This window comes from Petromyzon marinus, unplaced genomic scaffold (genome assembly GCF_048934315.1).
Source record: "Petromyzon marinus isolate PM22_M1 ecotype Great Lakes invasive population unplaced genomic scaffold, UKy_Petmar_22M1.pri1.0 PM_Scaffold_131, whole genome shotgun sequence".
Classification (NCBI taxonomy): domain Eukaryota; kingdom Metazoa; phylum Chordata; class Hyperoartia; order Petromyzontiformes; family Petromyzontidae; genus Petromyzon; species Petromyzon marinus.
The window spans coordinates 193,160-217,935 of record NW_027423093.1 but is presented as its reverse complement, the minus strand read 5'-3'; the positions used below and the strand labels follow the sequence as shown (position 1 = coordinate 217,935).

The 24,776-nt window shown below is 58.2% G+C and overlaps 1 protein-coding gene across 2 annotated transcripts in view; it reads left to right on the top strand.

Annotated features, from left to right (window-relative positions):
- Window positions 1-23,589, top strand: part of LOC142922644 (scavenger receptor class B member 1-like) — a 31,389-nt gene extending 7,800 nt beyond the window's left edge. Inside the window, exons 2-7 of one of the 2 annotated variants that reach the window (XM_076063467.1) lie at window positions 1,208-1,331; window positions 15,958-16,121; window positions 18,468-18,609; window positions 19,711-19,914; window positions 22,142-22,237; window positions 23,454-23,589. In XM_076063467.1, coding sequence (XP_075919582.1) covers window positions 1,208-1,331; window positions 15,958-16,121; window positions 18,468-18,609; window positions 19,711-19,914; window positions 22,142-22,237; window positions 23,454-23,573 — 850 coding nt within the window. In that variant the 3' untranslated portion in view covers window positions 23,574-23,589. Of the gene's footprint in view, window positions 1-1,207; window positions 1,341-15,957; window positions 16,122-18,467; window positions 18,610-19,710; window positions 19,915-22,141; window positions 22,238-23,453 lie in introns of both variants that reach the window. The other variant, XM_076063466.1, reaches the window with a different exon arrangement.
- Window positions 23,590-24,776: the final 1,187 nt, after the last annotated feature.

The following is a 24,776-nucleotide window of genomic DNA, read 5'->3' as shown; positions in this document are numbered from 1 at the left end:
GTGACCCTTCAGTGACCCTTCATTGACCCTTCTGTGACCCTTCAGTGACCCTTCAGTGACCCTTCTGGTGACCCTTCAGTGAACCTTCAGTGACCCTTCAGTGACCCTTCTGGTAACCTTTCAGTGACCCTTCAGTGACCCTTCAGTGACCCTTCAGTGACCCTTCTGTGACCCTTCTGGTCACCCTTAAGTGACCCTTCTGTGACCCTTCTGGTGACCCTTCAGTGACCCTTCATTGACCCTTCTGTGACCCTTCAGTGACCCTTCAGTGACCCTTCTGGTGACCCTTCAGTGAACCTTCAGTGACCCTTCAGTGACCCTTCTGGTAACCTTTCAGTGACCCTTCAGTGACCCTTCAGTGACCCTTCAGTGACCCTTCTGTGACCCTTCTGGTCACCCTTAAGTGACCCTTCTGTGACCCTTCTGGTGACCCTTCAGTGACCCTTCAGTGACCCTTCAGTGACCATTCTGGTGAGCCTTCAGTGACCCTTCAGTGACCCTTCTGGTCACCCTTCAGTGACCCTTCAGTGACCCTTCAGTGACCCTTCAGTGACCCTCCTGGTAACCCTTCTGGTCACCCTTCAGTGACCCTTCAGTGACCCTTCAGTGACCCTTCAGTGACCCTTCAGTGACCCTTCAGTGACCCTTCCTCCCAGGGTAAACTCGCCGCGTCTGCGGTCTAAATGTCGCGTGTCGTCTCGAGTAGTCCCAGAGCCCCCCACCACCCCCCCACCACCACCCCCCCACCACCACCCCCCCACCACCACCCCCCCACCACCACCCCCCCACCACCACCCCCCCACCACCACCACCACCCCCCCACCACCACCCCCCCACCACCACCCCCCCACCACCCCCACCACCAAACAGTCACAGCGTCGAGGATTTCCCCTTTGCATGGACTCCTCTGTGCCCACCTCCCGCTGTGTCCTCGCGAGAGGCGGTGGTCTCCGGGGACGTTCCCGAAGCCTCCGACGGCGACGTTTAGCAGCGGCTCGGCGAGAGGCCCCACGTGGCCACGGCCTCGGCCCGGCCCACGATTGGTCCAATTCGTCATCCGGCTCCTCCCACCGGCCCGTTTGAGGCCGGGCTGAGCGGCCGCCCGTCGCTTCCGGGAGGCGAGAGGACGGATCGGCGGGTGGTGGGTGGGTGGTGGTGTTGGGCGATCTTTGTCCGTGTGCGTCTCTCACCCGTGTCCCGTCTGCAGGAGCGAGGGACGGGCGATGTCTCTGCGCTGGCTGTGCGTGTCCGCCTCCGCCGCTGTCTGCCTCGCTTTGGGGGTGCTCTCCCTCGTCTACTTCAGGCAGATCATGCGGCGGGAACTTGAAAAAGTGAGAAGGGTCGGTGGCCCCCGTGTCTCTCTCCCGTGTGTGTCTCTCTTGTCTCTCTCTCTCGTGTCTCTCTTGTCTCTCTCTCTCGTGTCTCTCTCGTGTCTTTCTTGTCTCTCTCTCGTGTCTCTGTCTCTCTCTCTGTCTCTCTCGTGTCTCTCTCTCGTGTCTCTCTCGTGTCTCTCTCTTTTGTGTCTCTCTCTCGTGTCTCTCTCTCGTGTCTCTCTGTGTCTCTCTCTCTGTCTGTCTCTCTCTGTCTCTCTCTCTTATCTCTCTCTGTCTCTCTCTCGTGTCTCTCTCTCTGTCTCTCTCTCTGTCTCTCTCTGTCTCTCTCTCTCTGTCTCTCTCTCTCTGTCTCTCTCTCTCTGTCTCTCTCTCTCTGTCTCTCTCTCGTGTCTCTCTCTCGTGTCTCTCTCTCGTGTCTCTCTCTCTGTCTCTCTCTCGTGTCTCTCTCTCTGTCTCTCTCTCTCTGTCTCTCTCGTGTCTCTCTCGTGTCTCTCTCTCTCGTCTCTCTCTCTGTCTCTCTCTCGTGTCTCTCTCTCTGTCTCTCTCTCTCGTGTCTCTCTCTCTCGTCTCTCTCTGTCTGTCGTGTCTCTCTCTGTCTCTCTGTCTCTCTCTCTCTCTCGTCTCTCTCTGTCTCTTTCTCTCTCTGAGCGTGCTGGGGGGAGTCCGCGCCCAGGTGGAGCTCCCGAGCTCTCTCCTGGCGCACAGTGGAGGCCCGGCTCTTTTCAGCGTCGCCATACCGAGAGAGGCTCCGCGGAGAAACTCGCAGCGGCTCCTTCCCCTCTTCCTTTCACTCCCCTTCTGTTTTAGTTTTATTTCCTTTCATTTGGCTCACCGAGCCCGGCGAGCGATAGACCGCGGGCGATCGGCACGTGAGTGTTTCCCCCGGCGTCGTCGTCACCGGCGCACGGCGCGGGTGGTGAGGACGGCAGCGGCAGCGGCACCGGGACGGAGAACCTCGCGAGGAGTGAACGGCGTGGTCACCGTTCACTCACCACGCTACGTCACACTACGTCACACTACGTCACACTACGTCACAATATGTCACACTACGTCACACTACGTCACACTACGTCACACTCACCACACTACATCACACTCATCACACTACGTCACACTACGTCACAATACGTCACACTCACCACATTACGTCACACTACGTCACACTACGTCACACTACGTCACACTACGTCACACTACGTCACACTCACCATACTACGTGACACTACGTCACACTACGTCACACTACGTCACACTACGTCACACTCACCACGCTACGTCACACTCACCACACTACGTCACACTACGTCACACTACGTCACACTACATCACACTACGTCACACTACGTCACACTACGCCACGCTACGTCACACTACGTCACGCTACGTCACACTCACCACACTACGTCACACTACGTCACACTACGTCACGCTACGTCACACTACGTCACACTACGTCACACTACGTCACTCTACGTCATGCTACGTCACACTATGTCACACTACGTCACACTACGTCACTCTACGTCACGCTACGTCACACTACGTCACACTACGTCACACTACATCACACTACGTCACACTACGTCACACTACATCACACTACGTCACACTCACCACGCTACGTCACACTACGTCACACTACGTCACACTACGTCACACTCACCACACTACGTCACACTCACCACACTACGTCACACTACGTCACACTCACCACACTACGTCACACTCACCACACTATGTCACACTACGTCACACTACATCACGCTACGTCACACTACGTCACACTACACCACACTACGTCACGCTACGTCACACTACGTCACACTACGTCACACTACGTCACACTACGTCACACTACGTCACACAACATCACACTCACCACACTACGTCACACTACGTCACACTACGTCACACTACGTCACACTACACCACACTACGTCACGCTACGTCACACTACGTCACACTACGTCACACTACGTCACACTACACCACACTACGTCACACTACGTCACGCTACGTCACACTACATCACGCTACGTCACACTACGTCACGCTACGTCACGCTACGTCACACTACGTCACACTACGTCACACTACGTCACACTACGTCACACTACGTCACACTCACCACACTACGTCACACTACGTCACACTACGTCACGCTACGTCACACTCACCACACTACGTCACACTACGTCACACTACGTCACACTACGTCACACTCACCACACTACGTCACACTACGTCACACTACGTCACGCTACGTCACACTACGTCACACTACGTCACACTACGTCACACTCACCACACTACATCACACTCATCACACTACGTCACACTCACCACACTACATCACACTCATCACACTACGTCACACTCACCACACTACGTCACACTCACCACACTACGTCACACTACGTCACACTACGTCACACTACGTCAGGCTACGTCACACTACGTCACACTCACCACACTCCGTCACACTCACCACACTACGTCACACTCCGTCACACTCACCACACTACGTCACACTACGTCACACTACGTCACACTACGTCACATTCACCACACTACGTCACACTACGTCACACTCACCACACTACGTCACACTACGTCACACTACGTCACACTACGTCACGCTACGTCACACTACGTCACACTACGTCACACTCACCACACTACGTCACGCTACGTCACACTACGTCACACTACGTGACACTACGTCACACTCACCACACTACGTCACACTACGTCACACTCACCACACTACGTCACACTACGTCACACTACGTCACGCTACGTCACACTACGTCACACTACGTCACGCTCGTCACGCTACGTCACACTCACCACACTACATCACACTCATCACACTACGTCACACTACGTCACACTCACCACACTACATCACACTACGTCACACTACGTCACACTACGTCACACTACGTCACACTCACCACGCTACGTCACACTACGTCACACTACGTCACACTACGTCACACTACGTCACGCTACGTCACACTACGTCACACTACGTCACACTACGTCACGCTCGTCACGCTACGTGACACTACGTCACACTACGTCACACTACGTCACACTCACCACACTACGTCACACTCACCACACTACGTCACACTCACCACACTACGTCACACTACGTCACACTACGTCACACTACGTCACACTCACCACACTACGTCACACTACGTCACACTACGTCACACTACGTCACACTATGTCACACTCACCACACTACGTCACACTACGTCACACTACGTCACACTCACCACACTACGTCACACTACGTCACGCTACGTCACACTACGTCACACTACGTCACACTACGTCACGCTACGTCACACTACGTCACACTACGTCACACTACGTCACACTCACCACACTACGTCACACTACGTCACACTACGTCACGCTACGTCACACTACGTCACACTACGTCACACTACACCACACTACGTCACACTACGTCACACTACGTCACACTACGTCACACTCACCACACTACGTCACACTACGTCACACTACGTCACGCTACGTCACACTACGTCACGCTACGTCACACTACGTCACACTACGTCACACTACGTCACACTCACCACACTACGTCACACTACGTCACACTACGTCACACTACGTCACACTCACCACACTACGTCACGCTACGTCACACTACGTCACACTACGTCACACTACGTCACACTACATCACACTACGTCACACTCACCACACTACGTCACACTACGTCACACTACATCACACTCACCACACTACGTCACACTACGTCCCGCTACGTCCCGCTCGCCACGCTACGTCACGCTACGTCACACTACGTCACACTACGTCACACTACGTCACGCTACGTCACGCTACGTCACACTACGTCACACTACGTCACACTATGTCACACTACGTCACACTCACCACACTACGTCACACTACGTCACACTACGTCACACTACGTCACACTACATCACAATATGTCACACTACGTCACGCTACGTCACACTACGTCACACTACGTCACACTCACCACACTACGTCACACTACGTCACACTACGTCACACTACGTCACACTACGTCACACTACATCACAATATGTCACACTACGTCACGCTACGTCACACTACGTCACGCTACGTCACACTACGTCACACTACGTCACACTACGTCACACTCACCACACTACGTCACACTACGTCACACTACGTCACACTCACCACACTACGTCACACTACGTCACACTACGTCCCACTACGTCACACTACGTCACACTACGTCACACTACGTCACACTACGTCACGCTCGTCACACTACGTCACACTACGTCACACTACGTCACACTACGTCACGCTACGTCACGCTACGTCACGCTACGTCACACTACGTCACACTCACCACACTACGTCACACTACGTCACACTATGTCACACTACGTCACACTACGTCACACTACGTCACGCTCACCACACTACGTCACACTACGTCACACTACGTCACACTACGTCACACTCACCACACTACGTCACACTACGTCACACTACGTCACACTCACCACACTACGTCACACTACGTCACACTATGTCACACTACGTCACACTACGTCACACTACGTCACACTCACCACACTACGTCACACTACGTCACACTACGTCACACTACGTCACACTCACCACACTACGTCACACTCACCACACTACGTCACGCTACGTCACACTACGTCACACTACGTCACACTACGTCACACTCACCACACTACGTCACACTACGTCACACTCACCACACTACGTCACACTACGTCACACTACGTCACACTACGTCACACTACGTCACACTCACCACACTACGTCACACTATGTCACACTCACCACACTCACCACACTACACCACGCTACGTCACACTCACCACACTACGTCACACTCACCACACTACGTCACACTACGTCACACTACGTCACACTACGTCACACTACGTCACACTACGACCTGCAGGGGGCTCTGTGGCGGTGTCGTGCGTCTCCACGTGGCCCCCGTGCACGAGGGGGCCCCAGCTCGTGTCTCTTCGGCGCCGCCTGCCTGCGGGCTTAGGGGACGGGAGCCCCGAGCCCGACGCCGCCCTAGACCACACGCTAGGCGGTCCGTGTACGGGGTGGGCGCCTGCACGGTCGGCCTGCGGTGCTACGGGGGTGTGGCGGAGCGGGACGCCTGCCGCGGAGCAGCCGGAGCAGCGACGGCAGCCAAGGGCACAGCAGCAGCAGTAACACCAGCAGCAACAGCAGCAGCAACAGCAGCAGCTGCAGCAGCGGCGGGGGCAGCGAGAGGACCTCGTCGTCCCAGAATCCGGCTGCGAAGGTGGCTCCAAGGTGGCTCCAAGGTGGCTCCAAGGTGGCTCCAAGGTGGCTCCAAGGTGGCTCCAAGGTGGCTCCAAGGCGGCTCCAAGGTGGCTCCAAGGTGGCTCCAAGGCGGCTCCAAGGTGGCTCCAAGGCGGCTCCAAGGCGGCTCCAAGGTGGCTCCAAGGTGGCTCCAAGGTGGCTCCAAGGTGGCTCCAAGGTGGCTCCAAGGTGGCTCCAAGGTGGCTCCAAGGTGGCTCCAAGGTGGCTCCAAGGCGGCTCCAAGGCGGCTCCAAGGTGGCTCCAAGGTGGCTCCAAGGTGGCTCCAAGGTGGCTCCAAGGTGGCTCCAAGGTGGCTCCAAGGTGGCTCCAAGGCGGCTCCAAGGTGGCTCCAAGGTGGCTCCAAGGTGGCTCCAAGGTGGCTCCAAGGTGGCTCCAAGGTGGCTCCAAGGTGGCTCCAAGGTGGCCCCAAGGTGGCTCCAAGGCGGCTCCAAGGTGGCTCCAAGGTGGCTCCAAGGTGGCTCCAAGGTGGCTCCAAGGTGGCTCCAAGGTGGCTCCAAGGTGGCCCCAAGGTGGCTCCAAGGCGGCTCCAAGGTGGCTCCAAGGTGGCTCCAAGACGGCTCCAAGGTGGCTCCAAGGTGGCTCCAAGGTGGCTCCAAGGTGGCTCCAAGGTGGCTCCAAGACGGCTCCAAGGTGGCTCCAAGGTGGCTCCAAGGTGGCTCCAAGGTGGCTCCAAGGTGGCTCCAAGGCGGCTCCAAGATGGCTCCAAGACGGCTCCAAGGCGGCTCCAAGGTGGCTCCAAGGTGGCTCCAAGGTGGCTCCAAGGTGGCTCCAAGGTGGCCCCAAGGTGGCTCCAAGGTGGCTCCAAGGCGGCTCCAAGGTGGCTCCAAGGTGGCTCCAAGGTGGCTCCAAGGCGGCTCCAAGGTGGCTCCAAGGTGGCTCCAAGGTGGCTCCAAGGTGGCTCCAAGGTGGCTCCAAGGTGGCTCCAAGGTGGCTCCAAGACGGCTCCAAGGTGGCTCCAAGGTGGCTCCAAGGCGGCTCCAAGGTGGCTCCAAGGTGGCTCCAAGGTGGCTCCAAGGCGGCTCCAAGACGGCTCCAAGGTGGCTCCAAGGTGGCTCCAAGGTGGCTCCAAGGTGGCTCCAAGGCGGCTCCAAGACGGCTCCAAGGTGGCTCCAAGGTGGCTCCAAGGTGGCTCCAAGGTGGCTCCAAGGTGGCTCCAAGGCGGCTCCAAGGCGGCTCCAAGGCGGCTCCACCCCGGCCCAGCCCCGAAAGCGAAAGGCCGGGGCCGGCCCCTCAGGAGCGGGAAGCGTCGGGACCCCCTCCAAGCGGACGACGCTCGCCGACGGCGCGCCGGAGGGCCGCACGGACGCCACAGCGGCGACGACGATGGGGAGCGGCGACGACGACGACGACGACGACGACGACGATGGGGAGCCCGAGCCACGGGACGAGATGGGGGGCGACGACGGCGACCTCCGCGAGCCCGGACCCGGCCCCGGCCACGCCGGAGTCACGGACCGCCACCACCGCCACCACCGCCACCGCCGCCGCCGCGGGGGAGCCACCCGCCTCGAGCCGGGGGAGACCCCGGCCACCGAGGGGCACGACGGAGGCGACGACCGCCGAGCTCCCCGAGAGCCGGCCCGCCGGCTCGCACGCCGGGACCAGCGCACGCCGGGCCGGCGCGACGGGGACTCGAGGCCCAGGAGACCACCGGGGCTGCCCGCGGGACGCCTTCGGGCGGCGACGCGTCCGGGCCGAGGGCCGCTTCCCCCGACGGCGGCGGAGGAGGAGGAGGAGGAGGAGGAGGAGGAGGCGGCGGCTTGCCGTGCCGAGGGCGAAAGCGGCCTCGAGGGAGACGGACGGGATGAAGCCGCTCGTCCGGAAGCTCGGACGCCCGCGGGGCCCCGGCACCCCGTGAATAATCGTCGCGACGGCTGGGGGCGTCAAGACGGTGCCGGTGCGGTGGCCAAGGGCGGCTCGGCCGCCCCTCTGCGTCGACGCCGAAGGGGCCAACTCGATCATCGGCGAGGCCAGGGTCGTTCCGACCGGGTTCCCGGACCACCACCTGGTGACCGTGCGCCTTACACCCCCCCCACCCCCCCCACCCCACCCACCCCACCCACCCACCCCCCCAGCGCGGCCGCGACCGGAGGCTCGACCTGCAACCGCTGGAGAACGCGGACTTGAAGGGCGCCTCCCGGGCCTTCTGGAGGGGCTGGGTAGCGCGGGAGGGCGCGTTTGAATCCCCGCCGGCGGTTCACGAACCTGCACGCCGCAGCTAGGAGGGGGAGCAGGAGGAGCGGCTGCCGGGGGGAGCTGCCGGGGGGAGCTGCCGGGGGGAGCTGCCGGGGCTCGTCCCAGCCTGGGAGCAGCCAGCGGCTGTTACGATCGGTGTCGGACCAAGAAGCCCCGCAGGGCCTTCAGCAACGGTGAAAATGCAGCAAATGTTGCAGATGGATGCGCCCACCAAACAGGGGCAACCGGTGACCAGGGACCTCATGTCCAGCCTGCAGGCCCCGAGCGGTGAGGTACACTCCGAGCGACGGGAACCATCGCCCGGGGTCGTCAGGAGGTTCTATGAAACGTTGCCGACGTCAGAAGGTCCTCGGGGGGGGGGGGGATTGCTCGCGAGGGACTGCTAAGGGGATGTGCCCAGACTGCCCCCCCTCCCCCACCCCACCGAGGTGGGGCAGCTGGCAGGGTTAGGGGCCTCGCTAGAGGGAAGGCGCCCGGGAATGGTGGCCTGGGACCCTCCCTGGGCGAGGTGTTGAACGTCAGTCTGACGAGGGGGCAGTTGCCGCGGAGCTTGCAGACGAGCGGTGGTTACCCTGCTGCCTAAGAAGGGGGGCGGCCGGTGTCCGTGCAACGCGCGGACTTCGAGATTATCGCGAAGGAGCTGAAGATGATCCAGCCAGAGCGGACGTGCTGCGTCTCGGGGCACACCACCCATGACGGTATCGGGGTGGTCAGGGACGTCACCGACCCGGCGGACACCCATTGGAAGGGGAGCGGGCCTCCCTCTTCCTTGATCGGGGGAAGGCGTTCGATGATGGGGTCGACCACGGCCATATTCGCGCCGGTGCTGCGAGCCTTTGGGGTCGGCGGAGGGCTTGCCGCCCACGTGAGGCTCCTGCAGACTAACGTTGCCGGCCTCGTGAAGCTGAGCAACAGGCCCCCGCGCCCCGCTGGGGGTCACGAGGGGGGTTAGGCAGGGCCGACCCCGCGCGCCCTGCGTAGGGCCGCTGTTAATGAGGCTCCGGCGGTCCCTGCCTCCCTCCGCGAGAGAGCCTCCCTCCACGAGAGGGCCTCCCACCGCGAGAGGGCCTCCCACCGCGAGAGGGCCTCCCTCCGCGAGAGGGCCTCCCTCCGCGAGAGGGCCTCCCTCCGCGAGAGGGCCTCCCACCGCGAGAGGGCCTCCCACCGCGAGAGGGCCTCCCTCCGCGAGAGGGCCTCCCTCCGCGAGAGGGCCTCCCTCCGCGAGAGGGCCTCCCTCCGCGAGAGGGCCTCCCTCCGCGAGAGGGCCTCCCTCCGCGAGAGGGCCTCCCTCCGCGAGAGCGACCCGGGCAGAGTGCGAGGCGCTGTGCCCGGGGCCGCGGGGCGAGCGCCTTGGCGCTCCCAGGGGCACAGAAGGCACCGAGCACCTGGTGCACCTGGGCAACCCGGCCCACCGTGAAGAAGAACCGGGACGACCCAACAACAAAAACAACAAAAACAACAACGACAACAACAACAACAAAAACAACAACAACGACAACAACAACAAAAACAACAACGACAAAAACAACAACAACAACAACAACAACAAAACAACAACAAAACAACAACAACAAAAACAACAACGACAACAACAACAACGACAACAACAACAAAACAACAACAACAACAACGACGACAACAACAACAAAACAACAACAACAACAAAACAACAACGACAACAACGACAACAACAACAACAAAAACGACAACGACAACAACAACAAAAACAACAACGACAACAACAACAAAACAACAACAACAAAACAACAACGACAACAACGACAACAACAACAACAAAAACGACAACGACAACAACAACAAAAACAACAACGACAACAACAACAACGACAACAACAACGACAACAACAACAACAACGACAACGACGACAACGACAACGACAACGACAACAACGACAACAACAACAACAACAACGACAACAAAACAACAACAACAAAACAACAACGACAACAACGACAACAACAACAACAAAAACGACAACGACAACAATAACAACGACAACAACAACGACAACAACAACAACAACGACAACGACGACAACGACAACGACAACAACGACAACAACAACAACAACAACAACGACAACAACAACAACAAAACAACAACGACAACAACGACAACAACGACAACAACAACAACAAAAACGACAACGACAACAACAACAAAAACAACAACGACAACAATAACAACGACAACAACAACGACAACAACAACAACAACGACAACGACGACAACGACAACGACAACAACAACAACAACAACAACAACGACAACAACAACAACAAAACAACAACGACAACAACGACAACAACGACAACAATAACAACGACAACAACAACGACAACAACAACGACAACGACGACAACGACAACGACAACAACGACAACAACAACAACAACAAAAACAACAACAATGACAACAACAACAAAACAACAACGACAACAATAACAACGACAACAACAACGACAACAACAACAACAACGACGACAACGACAACGACAACAACGACAACAACAACAACAACAACGACAACAAAACAACAACAACAACAAAACAACGACAACAACGACAACAATAACAACGACAACAACAACGACAACAACAACAACAACGACAACGACGACAACGACAACGACAACAACGACAACAACAACAAAAACAACAACAATGACAACAACAACAACAAAACAACAACGACAACAACAACAAAAACAACAACGACAACAACAACGACAACAATAACAACGACAACGACGATGGGCGGTTAGAGTCCGACATTGTTGTTGTTGTTGTTGTTATTTCGCTCCAGATTTGCCCCTAAATTCCGCAATAATGCGTTAATTAATCTGGAGGGATGGTGGAGGGGTGGTGGTGGGGTGGTGGTGGTGGTGGTGGAGGGATGGTGGTGGAGGGGTGGTGGAGGGATGGTGGAGTGGTGGTGGTGAGGCGTTCCCCCTGTCCGGTCGAGTCCTCTCCGCCCCGTTCTTCCCTCCCGGTGTGACTCTCTTTTACCTCTCACGAGGGTGGGTGGGTGGGTGGTGGGTGTGTTGAGGCTTTCGAAGTGAAACATTTCATCATCTTCTTTGGTTGATTCGGTAAAGTCACCACCACCACCACCACCACGTGGAACGACAATAAAACAACAAATTGATCAAATAAAATAACACTATAAAATCCTCGCGACGTTTCGGCCACAACACAAGCGGCCTTCATCAGGTGGGGGGGACGAGACTGTCTGGAGGACAGCCGCTGGAGCGAACGCAGCCACGCTCAGATCCTCCGCGACCTTTAAGCTGCGTGAGATGAAAAATCGTGGTGAGAATTTTTACTGCGCCATTCTATTTGATCAACGTATTGTTTTACTCTCATGCCACGTGTTTTTTTTACCGGAAGAGCCGAAGAAGATGATGAATCCTTGCAGTCGCGAAAGATTCAAATCGAAATTTAATGCATTTTATTTCACCTCGTACAGCCTGACCCCGTACCACTTGTGTAGCTGTGATTCTGCGCGTGACTCAAGCTATGCTTGCAAGCAGTGTTTACAGCCCTTCCATCGTGGTGATTTCTATTTTTATTTTTAACAGGGGTTGCCTGCATATACCAATTCACATCACGTGCTGTTGGAAGACAAAGGCGGTTGGGAAACTCTCTATCTCTCTTGCTTGTGTAAGACCGACCTATTTCGCCTCATCTCTTCAGGATAACCCTCGGTTCAATGCCGCGTAATTAATTACTCGGTTGATATTTCGCCAGATTCGCGATTTGACGTGATCATCACCACGTATTTCCTAGGGTTTTATTAACTATCTTCCGGCCTAGTCTGTGTCCGGTGGACACGTGCGGTTACGCCCGAGTTTGACCTTTGACGTCCTGAGGTTTAGCGGTATAACCAAGTTTCGGTGGAGCTTCCTGGCTGCTGGAATTCTCACATTCCTTGCGTTTGTGTTAAGTCACGTAGACGGCAAGAATGTAATGGAATTTTAGCGTCAATAGCGTGCATGAGAAGCGATAACCCACTCTGTGGATTGAGGTCCGGTTCTTTCCCTTTGCCACCGTGGCGGGCGTGTTTACGGTCTATGGCGTCGACCCATTTTGCCGCTAAGCTCTGAACTTGAACCGTTGCATTCAGGGAAACGAGGGGGGGAAATTTATCGTAGAAGTTGCCTGTGCTGGTGGCGCCTCTGGTTGTCTGTGCTCTTCAAACGGGGGGGGGGCCTTTGAGGCTGCGGATATTTCCTCCGTTCTCTTTGGTTTTTGAGGATTGTTGTCCTTTGCGCCTTATCTCCGTCCCTCGGTTGTGTGTGGGGATGGCAGCTGATGTGAGTCGTGGGGGCGCTTCGTAGCCCCCACCCCCTTGGGCCCCAAGCGACGCCACGATTGATTGAGAAAAATTGTATTGGCAAAATCATTCTTAATGTCAATTTGTCAAAAGGCCTCTATATATATACAACACTCTCTCCGTGTCTCTCCGTCTCTCCGTGTCTTCCTCTACCCGTGTCTCCCTCCGTGTCTCTCTCTCTCTGTTTCTCTCTCCCCGTGTCTCTCTCCGTGTCTCTTTCTCCACGTCTCTCCCTCTCTCCGTGTCTCTCCCCGTGTCTCTCTCTCTCCGTGTCTCTCTCTGTGTCTCTCCCTCCACGTCTCTCCCTCCGTGTCTCTCTCTCTCCGTGTCTCTTTCTCCACGTCTCTCCCTCTCTCCGTGTCTCTCCCCGTGTCTCTCTCCGTGTCTCTCTCCGTGTCTCTCCCTCCGTGTCTCTCTCCGTGTCTCTCCCTCCGTGTCTCTCTCCGTGTCTCTCCCTCCGTGTCTCTCTCTCCGTGTCTCTCCCTCCGTGTCTCTCTCTCTCCCTCCGTGTCTCCCTCTCTCCGTGTCTCTCTCTGTGTCTCTCCCTCCACGTCTCTCCCTCCGTGTCTCTCTCTCCGTGTCTCTCCCTCCATGTCTCTCTCCCTCCGTGTCTCTCCCTCCGTGCCTCCCTCCGTGTCTCCCTCCGTGTCTCCCTCTCTCTGTGTCTCTCTCTGTGTCTCTCCCTCCACGTCTCTCCCTCCGTGTCTCTCTCTCCGTGTCTCTCCCTCCATGTCTCTCTCCCTCCGTGTCTCTCCCTCCGTGCCTCCCTCCATGTCTCCCTCCGTGTCTCTCTCCCTCCGTGTCTCTCCCTCCGTGCCTCCCTCCGTGTCTCTCTCCCTCCGTGTCTCCCTCTCTCCCTCTCTCTGTGTCTCTCTCTCTCCGTGTCTCCCTCTCCCCCTGTGTCTCCCTCTCCGTGTCTCTCCCTCCGTGTCTCTCCCTCCGTGTCTCCCTCCGTGTCTCTCTCTCTCCGTGTCTCTCCCTCCGTGTCTCTCCCTCCGTGTCTCTCCCTCCGTGTCTCCCTCTCTCCGTGTCTCGCCCTCCGTGTCTCTCTCTCCGTGTCTCTCTCTCCACGTCTCTCCCCGTGTCTCTCTCCGTGTCTCTCCCTCCACGTCTCTCCCTCCGTGTCTCTCTCTCTCCGTGTCTCTCCCTCCGTGCCTCCCTCCGTGTCTCTCTCCCTCCGTGTCTCCCTCTCTCCCTCTCTCTGTGTCTCTCTCTCTCCGTGTCTCCCTCTCCCCCTGTGTCTCCCTCTCCATGTCTCTCCCTCCGTGTCTCTCCCTCCATGTCTCCCTCCGTGTCTCTCCCTCCGTGTCTCTCCCTCCGTGTCTCTCCCTCCGTGTCTCTCCCTCCGTGTCTCTCCCTCCGTGTCTCCCTCTCTCCGTGTCTCGCCCTCCGTGTCTCTCTCTCCGTGTCCCTCTCTCCACGTCTCTCCCCGTGTCTCTCTCCGTGTCTCTCCCTCCACGTCTCTCCCTCCGTGTCTCTCTCTCTCCGTGTCTCTCCCTCCGTGCCTCCCTCCGTGTCTCTCTCCGTGTCTCTCCCTCCACGTCTCTCCCTCCGTGTCTCTCTCTCCGTGTCTCTCTCCCCACGTCTCTCCGCGTCTCTCTCTGCGTGTCTCTCCCTCCACGTATCTCCCTCCGTGTCTCCCTCTCTCCGTGTCTCTCTCTCCGTGTCTCTCCCTCCACGTATCTCCCTCCGTGTCTCCCTCTCTCCGTGTCTCTTTCTCCACGTCTCTCCCCGTGTCTCTCTCCGTGTCTCTCCCTCCATGTGTCTCCCTCCGTGTCTCCCTCTCTCCGCGTCTCTCTCTCCGTGTCTCTCCCTCCACGTATCTCCCTCCGTGTCTCCCTCTCTCCGTGTCTCTTTCTCCACGTCTCTCCCCGTGTCTCTCTCCGTGTCTCTCCCTCCATGTGTCTCCCTCCGTGTCTCCCTCTCTCCGCGTCTCTCTCTGTGTCTCTCCCTCCACGTCTCTCCCTCCGTGTGTCTCCCTCCGTGTCTCTCTCTCCGTGTCTCTTTCCCCACGTCTCTCCGCGTCTCTCTCTCCGTGTCTCTCCCTCCACGTCTCTCCCTCCGTGTCTCCCTCTCTCCGTGTCTCCCTCTCCCCATGTCTCTCTCCGTGTCTCTCCCTCCGTGTCTCCCTCCGTGTCTCCCTCTCCGTATCTCTCCCTCCACGTCTCTCCCTCCGTGTGTCTCCCTCCGTGTCTCTCTCTCCGTGTCTCTCTCTCCGTGTCTCTCTCTCCGTGTCTCTCTCCCCACGTCTCTCCGCGTCTCTCTCTGCGTGTCTCTCCCTCCACGTATCTCCCTCCGTGTCTCCCTCTCTCCGTGTCTCTTTCTCCACATCTCTCCCCGTGTCTCTCTCCGTGTCTCTCCCTCCACGTGTCTCCCTCCGTGTCTCCCTCTCTCCGCGTCTCTCTCCCCACGTCTCTCCCTCCACGTCTCTCCGCGTATCTCTCTCCGTGTCTCTCTCTCCGTGTCTCTCTCTCCACGTCTCTCTCTCCGTGTCTCTCTCTCCGTGTCTCTCCCTCCGTGTCTCCCTCTCCCCGTGTCTCTCTCCGTGTCTCCCTCTCCCCATGTCTCTCTCCGTGTCTCTCCCTCCACGTCTCTCTCCGTGTCTCTCCCTCCACGTCTCTCCCTCCGTGTCTCCCTCTCTCCGTGTCTCCCTGCAGCGTCTGTCCCTGCGGGAGGACGGAGGGGAGACGTTCCGGGCCTGGCATGATGTCCCAGTGCCGTTCTACTTGAGCGTCTATCTCTACCACGTGGACAACCCGGAGGACATCGTCCAGCGCGGGGACAAGCCACGGGTGACCCAGCGTGGACCCTACACATACAGGTAGACACACAGCACAGAGAGACACAGCACAGTGAGACACACAGCATAGTGAGACACACAGCACAGAGAGACACAGCACAGTGAGACACACATACAGGTAGACACACAGCACAGAGAGACACAGCACAGTGAGACACAGCACAGTGAGACACACAGTGAGACACACATACAGGTAGACACACAGCACAGTGAGACACAGCACAGTGAGACACACAGCATAGTGAGACACACAGCACAGAGAGACACAGCACAGTGAGACACACATACAGGTAGACACACAGCACAGAGAGACACAGCACAGTGAGACACAGCACAGTGAGACACACAGTGAGACACACATACAGGTAGACACACAGCACAGTGAGACACAGCACAGTGAGACACACATACAGGTAGACACACAGCACAGAGAGACACAGCACAGTGAGACACAGCACAGTGAGACACACAGTGAGACACACATACAGGTAGACACACAGCACAGTGAGACACAGCACAGTGAGACACACAGCACAGAGAGACACAGCACAGTGAGACACACATACAGGTAGACACACAGCACAGAGAGACACAGCACAGTGAGACACAGCACAGTGAGACACACAGTGAGACACACATACAGGTAGACACACAGCACAGTGAGACACAGCACAGTGAGATACACATACAGGTAGACACACAGCACAGAGAGACACAGCACAGTGAGACACAGCACAGTGAGACACACAGTGAGACACACATACAGGTAGACACACAGCACAGTGAGACACAGCACAGTGAGACACACAGTGAGACACACATACAGGTAGACACACAGACACAGTGAGACACAGCACAGTGAGACACACAGTGAGACACACATACAGGTAGACACACAGCACAGAGAGACACAGCACAGTGAGACACACAGTGAAACACACATACAGGTAGACACACAGCACAGAGACACACAGCACAGTGAGACACACAGCATAGTGAGACACAGCACAGTGAGACACACATACAGGTAGACACACAGCACAGAGAGACACAGCACAGTGAGACACACATACAGGTAGACACACAGCACAGTGAGACACAGCACAGTGAGACACACAGTGAGACACACAGTGAGACACACAGACACACAGTGAGACACACAGACACACAGTGAGACACACAGTGAGACACACAGACACAGTGAGACACACAGTGAGACACACAGACAAAGTGAGACACACACAGTGAGACACACAGTGAGATACACAGACACAGTGAGACACACAGCACAGTGAGACACACAGTGAGACACACAGACACAGTGAGACACACAGTGAGACACACAGTGAGACACACAGTGAGACACACAGACACAGTGAGACACACAGACACAGTGAGACACACAGCACAGTGAGACACACAGTGAGACACACAGACACAGTGAGACACACAGTGAGACACACAGTGAGACACACAGACACAGTGAGACACACAGACACAGTGAGACACACAGCACAGTGAGACACACAGCACAGTGAGACACACAACACACACAGACACAGTGAGACACACAGACACAGTGAGACACACAGTGAGACACACAGACACAGTGAGACACACAGACACACAGTGAGACACACAGTGAGACACACAGTGAGACACACAGACACAGTGAGACACACAACACAGTGAGACACACAGTGAGACACACAGTGAGACACACAGTGAGACACACAGTGAGACACACAACACACACAGACCAGTGTGTATTTGTGTGTCTCTGTGTGTGTGTCTGTGTGTGTGTTTGTATCTGTGTGTGTGTGTGTCTGGGTGTGTGTGTCTGTGTGTGTGTTTGTATCTGTGTGTGTGTGTGTCTGGGTGTGTGTGTCTGTATGTGTCTGTGTGTGTGTGTCTCTGTGTGTGTCACTGTGTCTGTGTGTGTGTGTCTATGTGTGTGTGTCTGTGTATGTGTCACTGTGTCTGTGTGTGTGTCTGTGTGTGTGTCTGTGTGTGTGACTATGTGTGTGTGTGTGTCTGTGTATGCGTCACTGTGTCTGTGTGTATGTCTGTGTGTGTGTGTCTGTGTGTGTCTCTGTCTGTGTGAGTGTGTCTCTGTCTGTGTGTGTGTCTATGTGTGTGTGTGTCTGTGTGTGTCTCTGTCTGTGTGAGTGTGTCTCTGTCTGTGTGTGTGTGTGTCTATGTCTGTGTGTCTGTGTGTGTGTCTCTGTGTGTGTGTCTGTGTGTGTGTCTGTGTGTGTCTATGTGTGTGTGTGTCTATGTGTGTGTGTGTCTGTGTGTGTGTCTATGTGTGTGTCTGTGTGTGTCACTGTGTCTGTGTGTGTGTCTATGTGCTGTGTGTCTATGTAGAGAAGAGAGACACAAGGTCGATCTCCGCTTCTACGACCTCCCCGCGGTGTCTTTCCGTGAGCGTCGAGTTTACCAATTCTGTCCGGAGTTGTCCGTCGGTTCGGAGAGAGACTCCATCACAACTCTCAATATACCAGCACTGGTGAGCTCACCACTCACTCACCACTCACTCACTCACCACTCACTCACAACTCACTCACCACTCACTCACCACTCACTCATTCACTCACCACTCACTCACTCACTAACACACTCACTCACCACTCACTCACTCACCACTCACTCACCACTCACTCACCACTCACTCACTCACCCACTCACTCACTCACCACTCACTCACTCACCACTCACTCACCACTCACTCACTCACTCACCCACTCACTCACTCACTCACCACTCACTCACCACTCACTCACCACTCACTCACCACTACTCACTCACCACTCACTCACCACTCACTCACCACTCACTCACCACTCACTCACTCACTCACCACTCACTCACCACTCACTCACCCACTCACCCACTCACTCACTCACCACTCACTCACCACTCACCACTCACTCATTCACTCACCACTCACTCACTCACCACTCACTCACCACTCACTCACTCACCACTCACTCACCACTTACCACTCACTCACCCACTCACCACTCATTCAGCACTCCCTCACCACTCACTCACCACTCACTCACCACTCACCACAAACTCACCACTCATTCAGCACTCACTCACCACTCACTCACCACAAACTCACCACTCACTCACCACTCACTCACCACTCACTTGGTGTGTGTCTGTGTATCTGTGTGTCTCTGTGTGTCTGTGTCTCTGTCTGTATGTCTCTCTGTGTCTCTGTGTCTCTGTGTCTGTGTGTCTGTGTGTCTGTATGTCTCTGTGTGTCTGTGTATCTCTGTGTGTCTGTGTCTCTGTGTCTCTCTGTCTCCGTGTGTCTGTGTCTCTGTGTCTCCGTGTCTCTGTGTGTCTGTGTGTCTGTGTGTCTGTGTATCTCTGTGTGTCTGTGTCTCCGTGTGTCTGTGTGTCTCTGTGTGTCTCTGTGTGTCTGTGTATCTGTGTCTCTGTGTGTCTCTGTGTGTCTCTCTGTGTATCTGTGTGTCTCTGTGTCTCTGTGTGTCTCTGTGTGTCTCCGTGTATCTGTATGTCTCTGTGTCTCTGTGTGTCTGTGTCTCTGTCTGAATGTCTCTGTATGTCCCCGTGTCCCCGTCCGTGTCTGCCGCAGGCGGCCGCGATGCTGTCCGAGCGTCTGTCCCCGCGCCTGCGCTTGGCTGTGTCCTTGCTGCTGTCCGCAGTGGGCGAGGGCTCTGCCGTGGTCTCGCTGGCCGTGGGAGACTTCCTCTGGGGATACTCCGACCCTCTGGCCCGGGCGCTTCACTCGCTCAGCCCCACGCTGTGGCCCTCGCCGCGGTTTGGACTCCTCGCTGGGGTGAGGAGAGCTCGCACGTCGCTCGCCCATCGCTCGCTCACTCGCTCGCTCACTCGCTCACTCGCTCACCCACTCACCCATCGCTCTCACGTCGCTCGCTCGCTCGCACATCGCTCGCTCACTCGCTCGCTCACACGTCGCTCGCTCGCTCGCACGTCGCTCGCTCGCTCGCACGTCGCTCGCTCGCTCACCCGCTCGCTCGCTCACTCGCACGTCGCTCACCCATCGCTCGCTCACCCATCACTCGCTCACTCGCTCACTCACACGTCGCTCGCTCGCTCACCCACTCACCCATCGCTCTCACGTCGCTCGCTCACTCGCACGTCGCTCGCCCATCGCTCGCTCACTCGCTCACTCTCACGTCGCCCGCTCACTCGCTCGCTCACTCGCTCACCCACTCACCCATCGCTCTCACGTCGCTCGCTCGCTCGCACGTCGCTCGCTCACTCGCTCGCTCACCCACTCACCCATCGCTCATCCATCGCTCGCTCACTCGCTCACCCTCACGTCGCTCGCTCACCCACTCACCCATCGCTCTCACGTCGATAGCTCGCTCGCACGTCGCCCGCTCGCTCGCTCACTCACCCATCGCTCACTCACACGTCGCTCGCTCACCCACTCACCCATCGCTCTCATGTCGCTCGCTCGCTCACCCATCGCTCGCTCACTCGCTCACTCGCTCACTCGCTCACTCACACCTCGCTCGCTCACCCACTCACCCATCGCTCGCTCACTCGCTCACTCACCCACTCACCCATCGCTCGCTCACCCATCGCTCTCACGTCGCTCACCCACCCACCCACCCACTCGCTCGCCAATCGGTCGCTCACCAATCACCCACTCACTCGCCGTGTCTCCCTCCCCGTGTCTCCCTCCCCGTGTCTCTCCCCCGTGTCTCTCCCCGTGTCTCTCTCCTCGTGTCTCTCCCCGTGTCTCCCCGTGTCTCTCTCCCCGTGTCTCTCCCCGTGTCTCTCCCCGTGTCTCTCTCCCAGTGTCTCTCCCCCGTGTCTCTCCCCCGTGTCTCTCTCCCCGTGTCTCTCCCCCGTGTCTCTCCCCGTGTCTCTCCCCCATGTCTCTCCCCCGTGTCTCTCCCCGTGTCTCTCCCCGTGTCTCTCCCCGTGTCTCTCTCCCCGTGTCTCTCCCCCGTGTCTCTCCCCGTGTCTCTCTCCCCGTGTCTCTCCCCGTGTCTCCCCGTGTCTCTCCCCGTGTCTCCCCCCGTGTCTCTCCCCCGTGTCTCTCCCCCATGTCTCCCCCCGTGTCTCTCCCCCGTGTCTCTCCCCCGTGTCTCTCCCCTTTTCTCTCCCCCGTGTCTCCCCGTGTCTCTCCCCATGTCTCTCCCCGTGTCTCTCTCCCCGTGTCTCTCCCCCCGTGTCTCTCTCCCCGTGTCTCTCCCCCGTGTCTCTCCCCGTGTCTCTCCCCCGTGTCTCTCCCCATGTCTCTCCCCGTGTCTCTCCCCCGTGTCTCTCCCCGTGTGTCTCCCCGTGTCTGCCCGTGTCTCCCAGTGTCTCTCCCCGTGTCTCTCTCTCCGTGTCTCTCTCCCCGTCTCTCTCCCCGTGTCTCTCCCCCCGTGTCTCTCCCCCGTCTCTCTCCCCGTGTCTCTCCCCCCGTGTCTCTCCCCCATGTCTCTCCCCGTGTCTCTCCCCCCGTGTCTCTCTCCCCGTGTCTCTCCCCGTGTTTCTCCCCGTGTCTCTCCCCGTGTCTCTCCCCGTGTCTCTCTCCCAGTGTCTCTCCCCCGTGTCTCTCCCCCGTGTCTCTCCCCGTGTCTTTCCCCGTGTCTCTCCCCCGTGTCTCTCCCCGTGTCTCTCCCCCATGTCTCTCCCCCCCGTGTCTCTCCCCCGTGTCTCTCCCCGTGTCTCTCTCCCCGTGTCTCTCCCCCGTGTCTCTCCCCGTTTCTCTCCCCCGTGTCTCTCCCCGTGTCTCTCCCCGTGTCTCTCCCCCGTGTATCTCCCCGTGTCTCTCCCCGTGTGTCTCCCCGTGTCTCCCCGTGTCTCTCCCCGTGTGTCTCCCCGTGTCTCTCCCCGTGTCTCTCCCCGTGTCTCTCCCCGTGTGTCTCCCCGTGTCTCCCCGTGTCTCTCCCCGTGTCTCTCCCCCGTGTCTCTCCCCGTGTCTCTCCCCCGTGTCTATCCCCGTGTCTCTCTCCCCGTGTCTCTCCCCGTGTCTCTCCCCCGTGTCTATCCCCGTGTCTCTCTCCCCGTGTCTCTCCCCGTGTCTCTCCCTGTCGCGATAGTTCAACAACTCTGACTCTGGGGAGTTTGTAGTGGAAACCGGCGTCACGGACATCAGCCAGGTCCACCGAGTGGTCTCGTGGAACGGCATGACCAAGGTACCGCCCCCGTGTCTCCCCGTGTCTCTCCGTGTCTCCCCGTGTCTCCACGTGTCTCCCTTGTCTCTCCGTGTCTCCCCTGTCTCTCCGTGTCTCTCCACGTGTCTCCCCGTGTCTCCCGGCGTCTCCCTGTGTCTCCCCGTGTCTCTTTCCCCGTGTCTCTCTCCCCGTGTCTCTCCCCCGTGTCTCCCCTGTCTCCCCGTGTCTCCCCCGTGTCTACCCCGTCTCTCCCCGTGTCTCTCTGTGTCTCCCCCGTCTCTCCCCGTGTCTCCCCGTGTCTCCCCCGTGTCTCCCCCATGTCTCTCTGTGTCTCCCCCGTGTCTCCCCGTGTTTCCCCGTGTCTCCACCCTGTCTCTCCGTGTCTCCCCCGTGTCTCCCCGTGTCTCCGTGTGTCTCCCCGTGTCTCTCCGTGTCTCCCCGTGTCTCCCCCGTGTCTCCCCGTGTCTCCGCGTGTCTCTCCCCTGTCTCTCCCCCGTCTCTCCCCCGTGTCTCCCCGTGTCTTCCCCATGTCTCCCCGTGTCTCTCCGTGTGTCTCCCCGGTGTCTCCGCGTGTCTCCCCGTGTCTCCCCCGTGTCTCCCCCGTGTCTCTCTGTGTCTCCCCGTGTCTCTCTGTGTTTCCGCGTGTCTCCCCGTGTCTCCCCCGTGTCTCTCTGTCTCCCCGTGTCTCTCTGTGTCTCCCCGTGTCTCCCCCGTCTCTCCCCGTATCTCCGCGTGTCTCCGCATGTCTCCCCCGTGTCTCTCCCCCGTATCTCCACCGTCTCTCCCCGGTGTCTCCCCCGTGTCTCCCCCGTGTCTCCCCGTGTCTTCCCCATGTCTCCCCGTGTCTCTCTGTGTGTCTCCCCGGTGTCTCCACGTGTCTCCCCGTGTCTCTCCCGTGTCTCTCCCGTGTCTCCCCCGTGTCTCTCTGTGTCTCCCCGTGTCTCTCTGTGTCTCCCCCGTGTCTCTCTGTGTCTCCGCGTGTCTCCCCATGTCTCCCCCGTGTCTCTGTGTGTCTCCCCGTTTCTCTCTGTGTCTCTCTGTGTCTCCCCGTGTCTCCCCCGTCTCTCCCCGTGTCTCCCCCGTGTCTCCCCGTATCTCCGCGTGTCTCCCCATGTCTCCCCCGTGTTTCTCCCCCGTGTCTTCACCGTCTCTCCCCGGTGTCTCCGCGTGTCTCCCCGTGTCTCTCCGTGTCTCCCCGTGTCTCCGCGTGTCTCCCCGCGTGTCTCTCCGCGTGCAGCTGCCCTACTGGCGCTCCGCACGCTGCAACCAAATATCTGGCACGGCGGGGGAGATGTGGCCACCTCTGGTGAACCAAAGCCTGCCTCTCACCTTCTTCAGTCCAGACACGTGCAGGTAGACACGGGGGAGAGAGACACGGGGGAGAGAGACACGGGGAGAGACACGGGGAGAGACACTGGGAGAGAGAGAGACACGGGGGGAGATGTGGCCACCCCTGGTGAACCAGAGCCTGCCTCTCACCTTCTTCAGTCCAGACACGTGCAGGTAGACACGGGGGAGAGAGACACGGGCAGAGAGAGAGACACGGGGGGAGAGAGACACGGGGAGAGAGAGAGACACGGGGAGAGAGAGAGACACGGGGAGAGAGAGAGACACGGGGAGAGAGAGACACGGGGAGAGAGACACAGGGAGAGAGAGACACGGGGAGAGACACGGGGGGAGACACGGAGAGAGAGAGACATGGGGGGAGAGAGACACGGAGAGAGAGACACGGGGGAGAGAGAGACACGGGGACAGACACGGGGAGAGAGAGACACGGGGAGAGAGAGACACGGGGAGAGAGAGACACGGGGAGAGACACGGGGAGAGAGAGACACGGGGAGAGACACGGGGAGAGAGAGACACGGGGAGAGAGAGACACGGGGAGAGACACGGAGAGAGACACGGGGAGAGAGAGACACGGGAGAGACACGGGGAGAGACACGGGGAGAGAGAGAGAGACACGGGGAGAGACACGGGGAGAGAGACATGGGGGGAGATGTGGCCACCCCTGGTGAACCAGAGCCTGCCTCTCACCTTCTTCAGTCCAGACACGTGCAGGTAGACACGGGGAGAGAGAGACACGGAGAGAGAGAGACACGGGCAGAGAGAGAGACACGGGGGGAGAGAGACACGGGGAGAGAGAGAGACACGGGGAGAGAGAGAGACACGGGGAGAGAGAGACACGGGGAGAGAGACACAGGGAGAGAGAGAGACATGGGGGGAGAGAGACACGGAGAGAGAGACACGGGGGGAGATGTGGCCACCCCTGGTGAACCAGAGCCTGCCTCTCACCTTCTTCAGTCCAGACACGTGCAGGTAGACACGGGGGAGAGAGACACGGGGGAGAGAGACACGGGGAGAGACACGGGGAGAGACACTGGGAGAGAGAGAGACACGGGGAGAGACACGGGGAGAGAGACACGGGGGGAGATGTGGCCACCCCTGGTGAACCAGAGCCTGCCTCTCACCTTCTTCAGTCCAGACACGTGCAGGTAGACACGGGGGAGAGAGACACGGGGAGAGAGAGACACGGGGAGAGACACGGGGAGAGACACTGGGA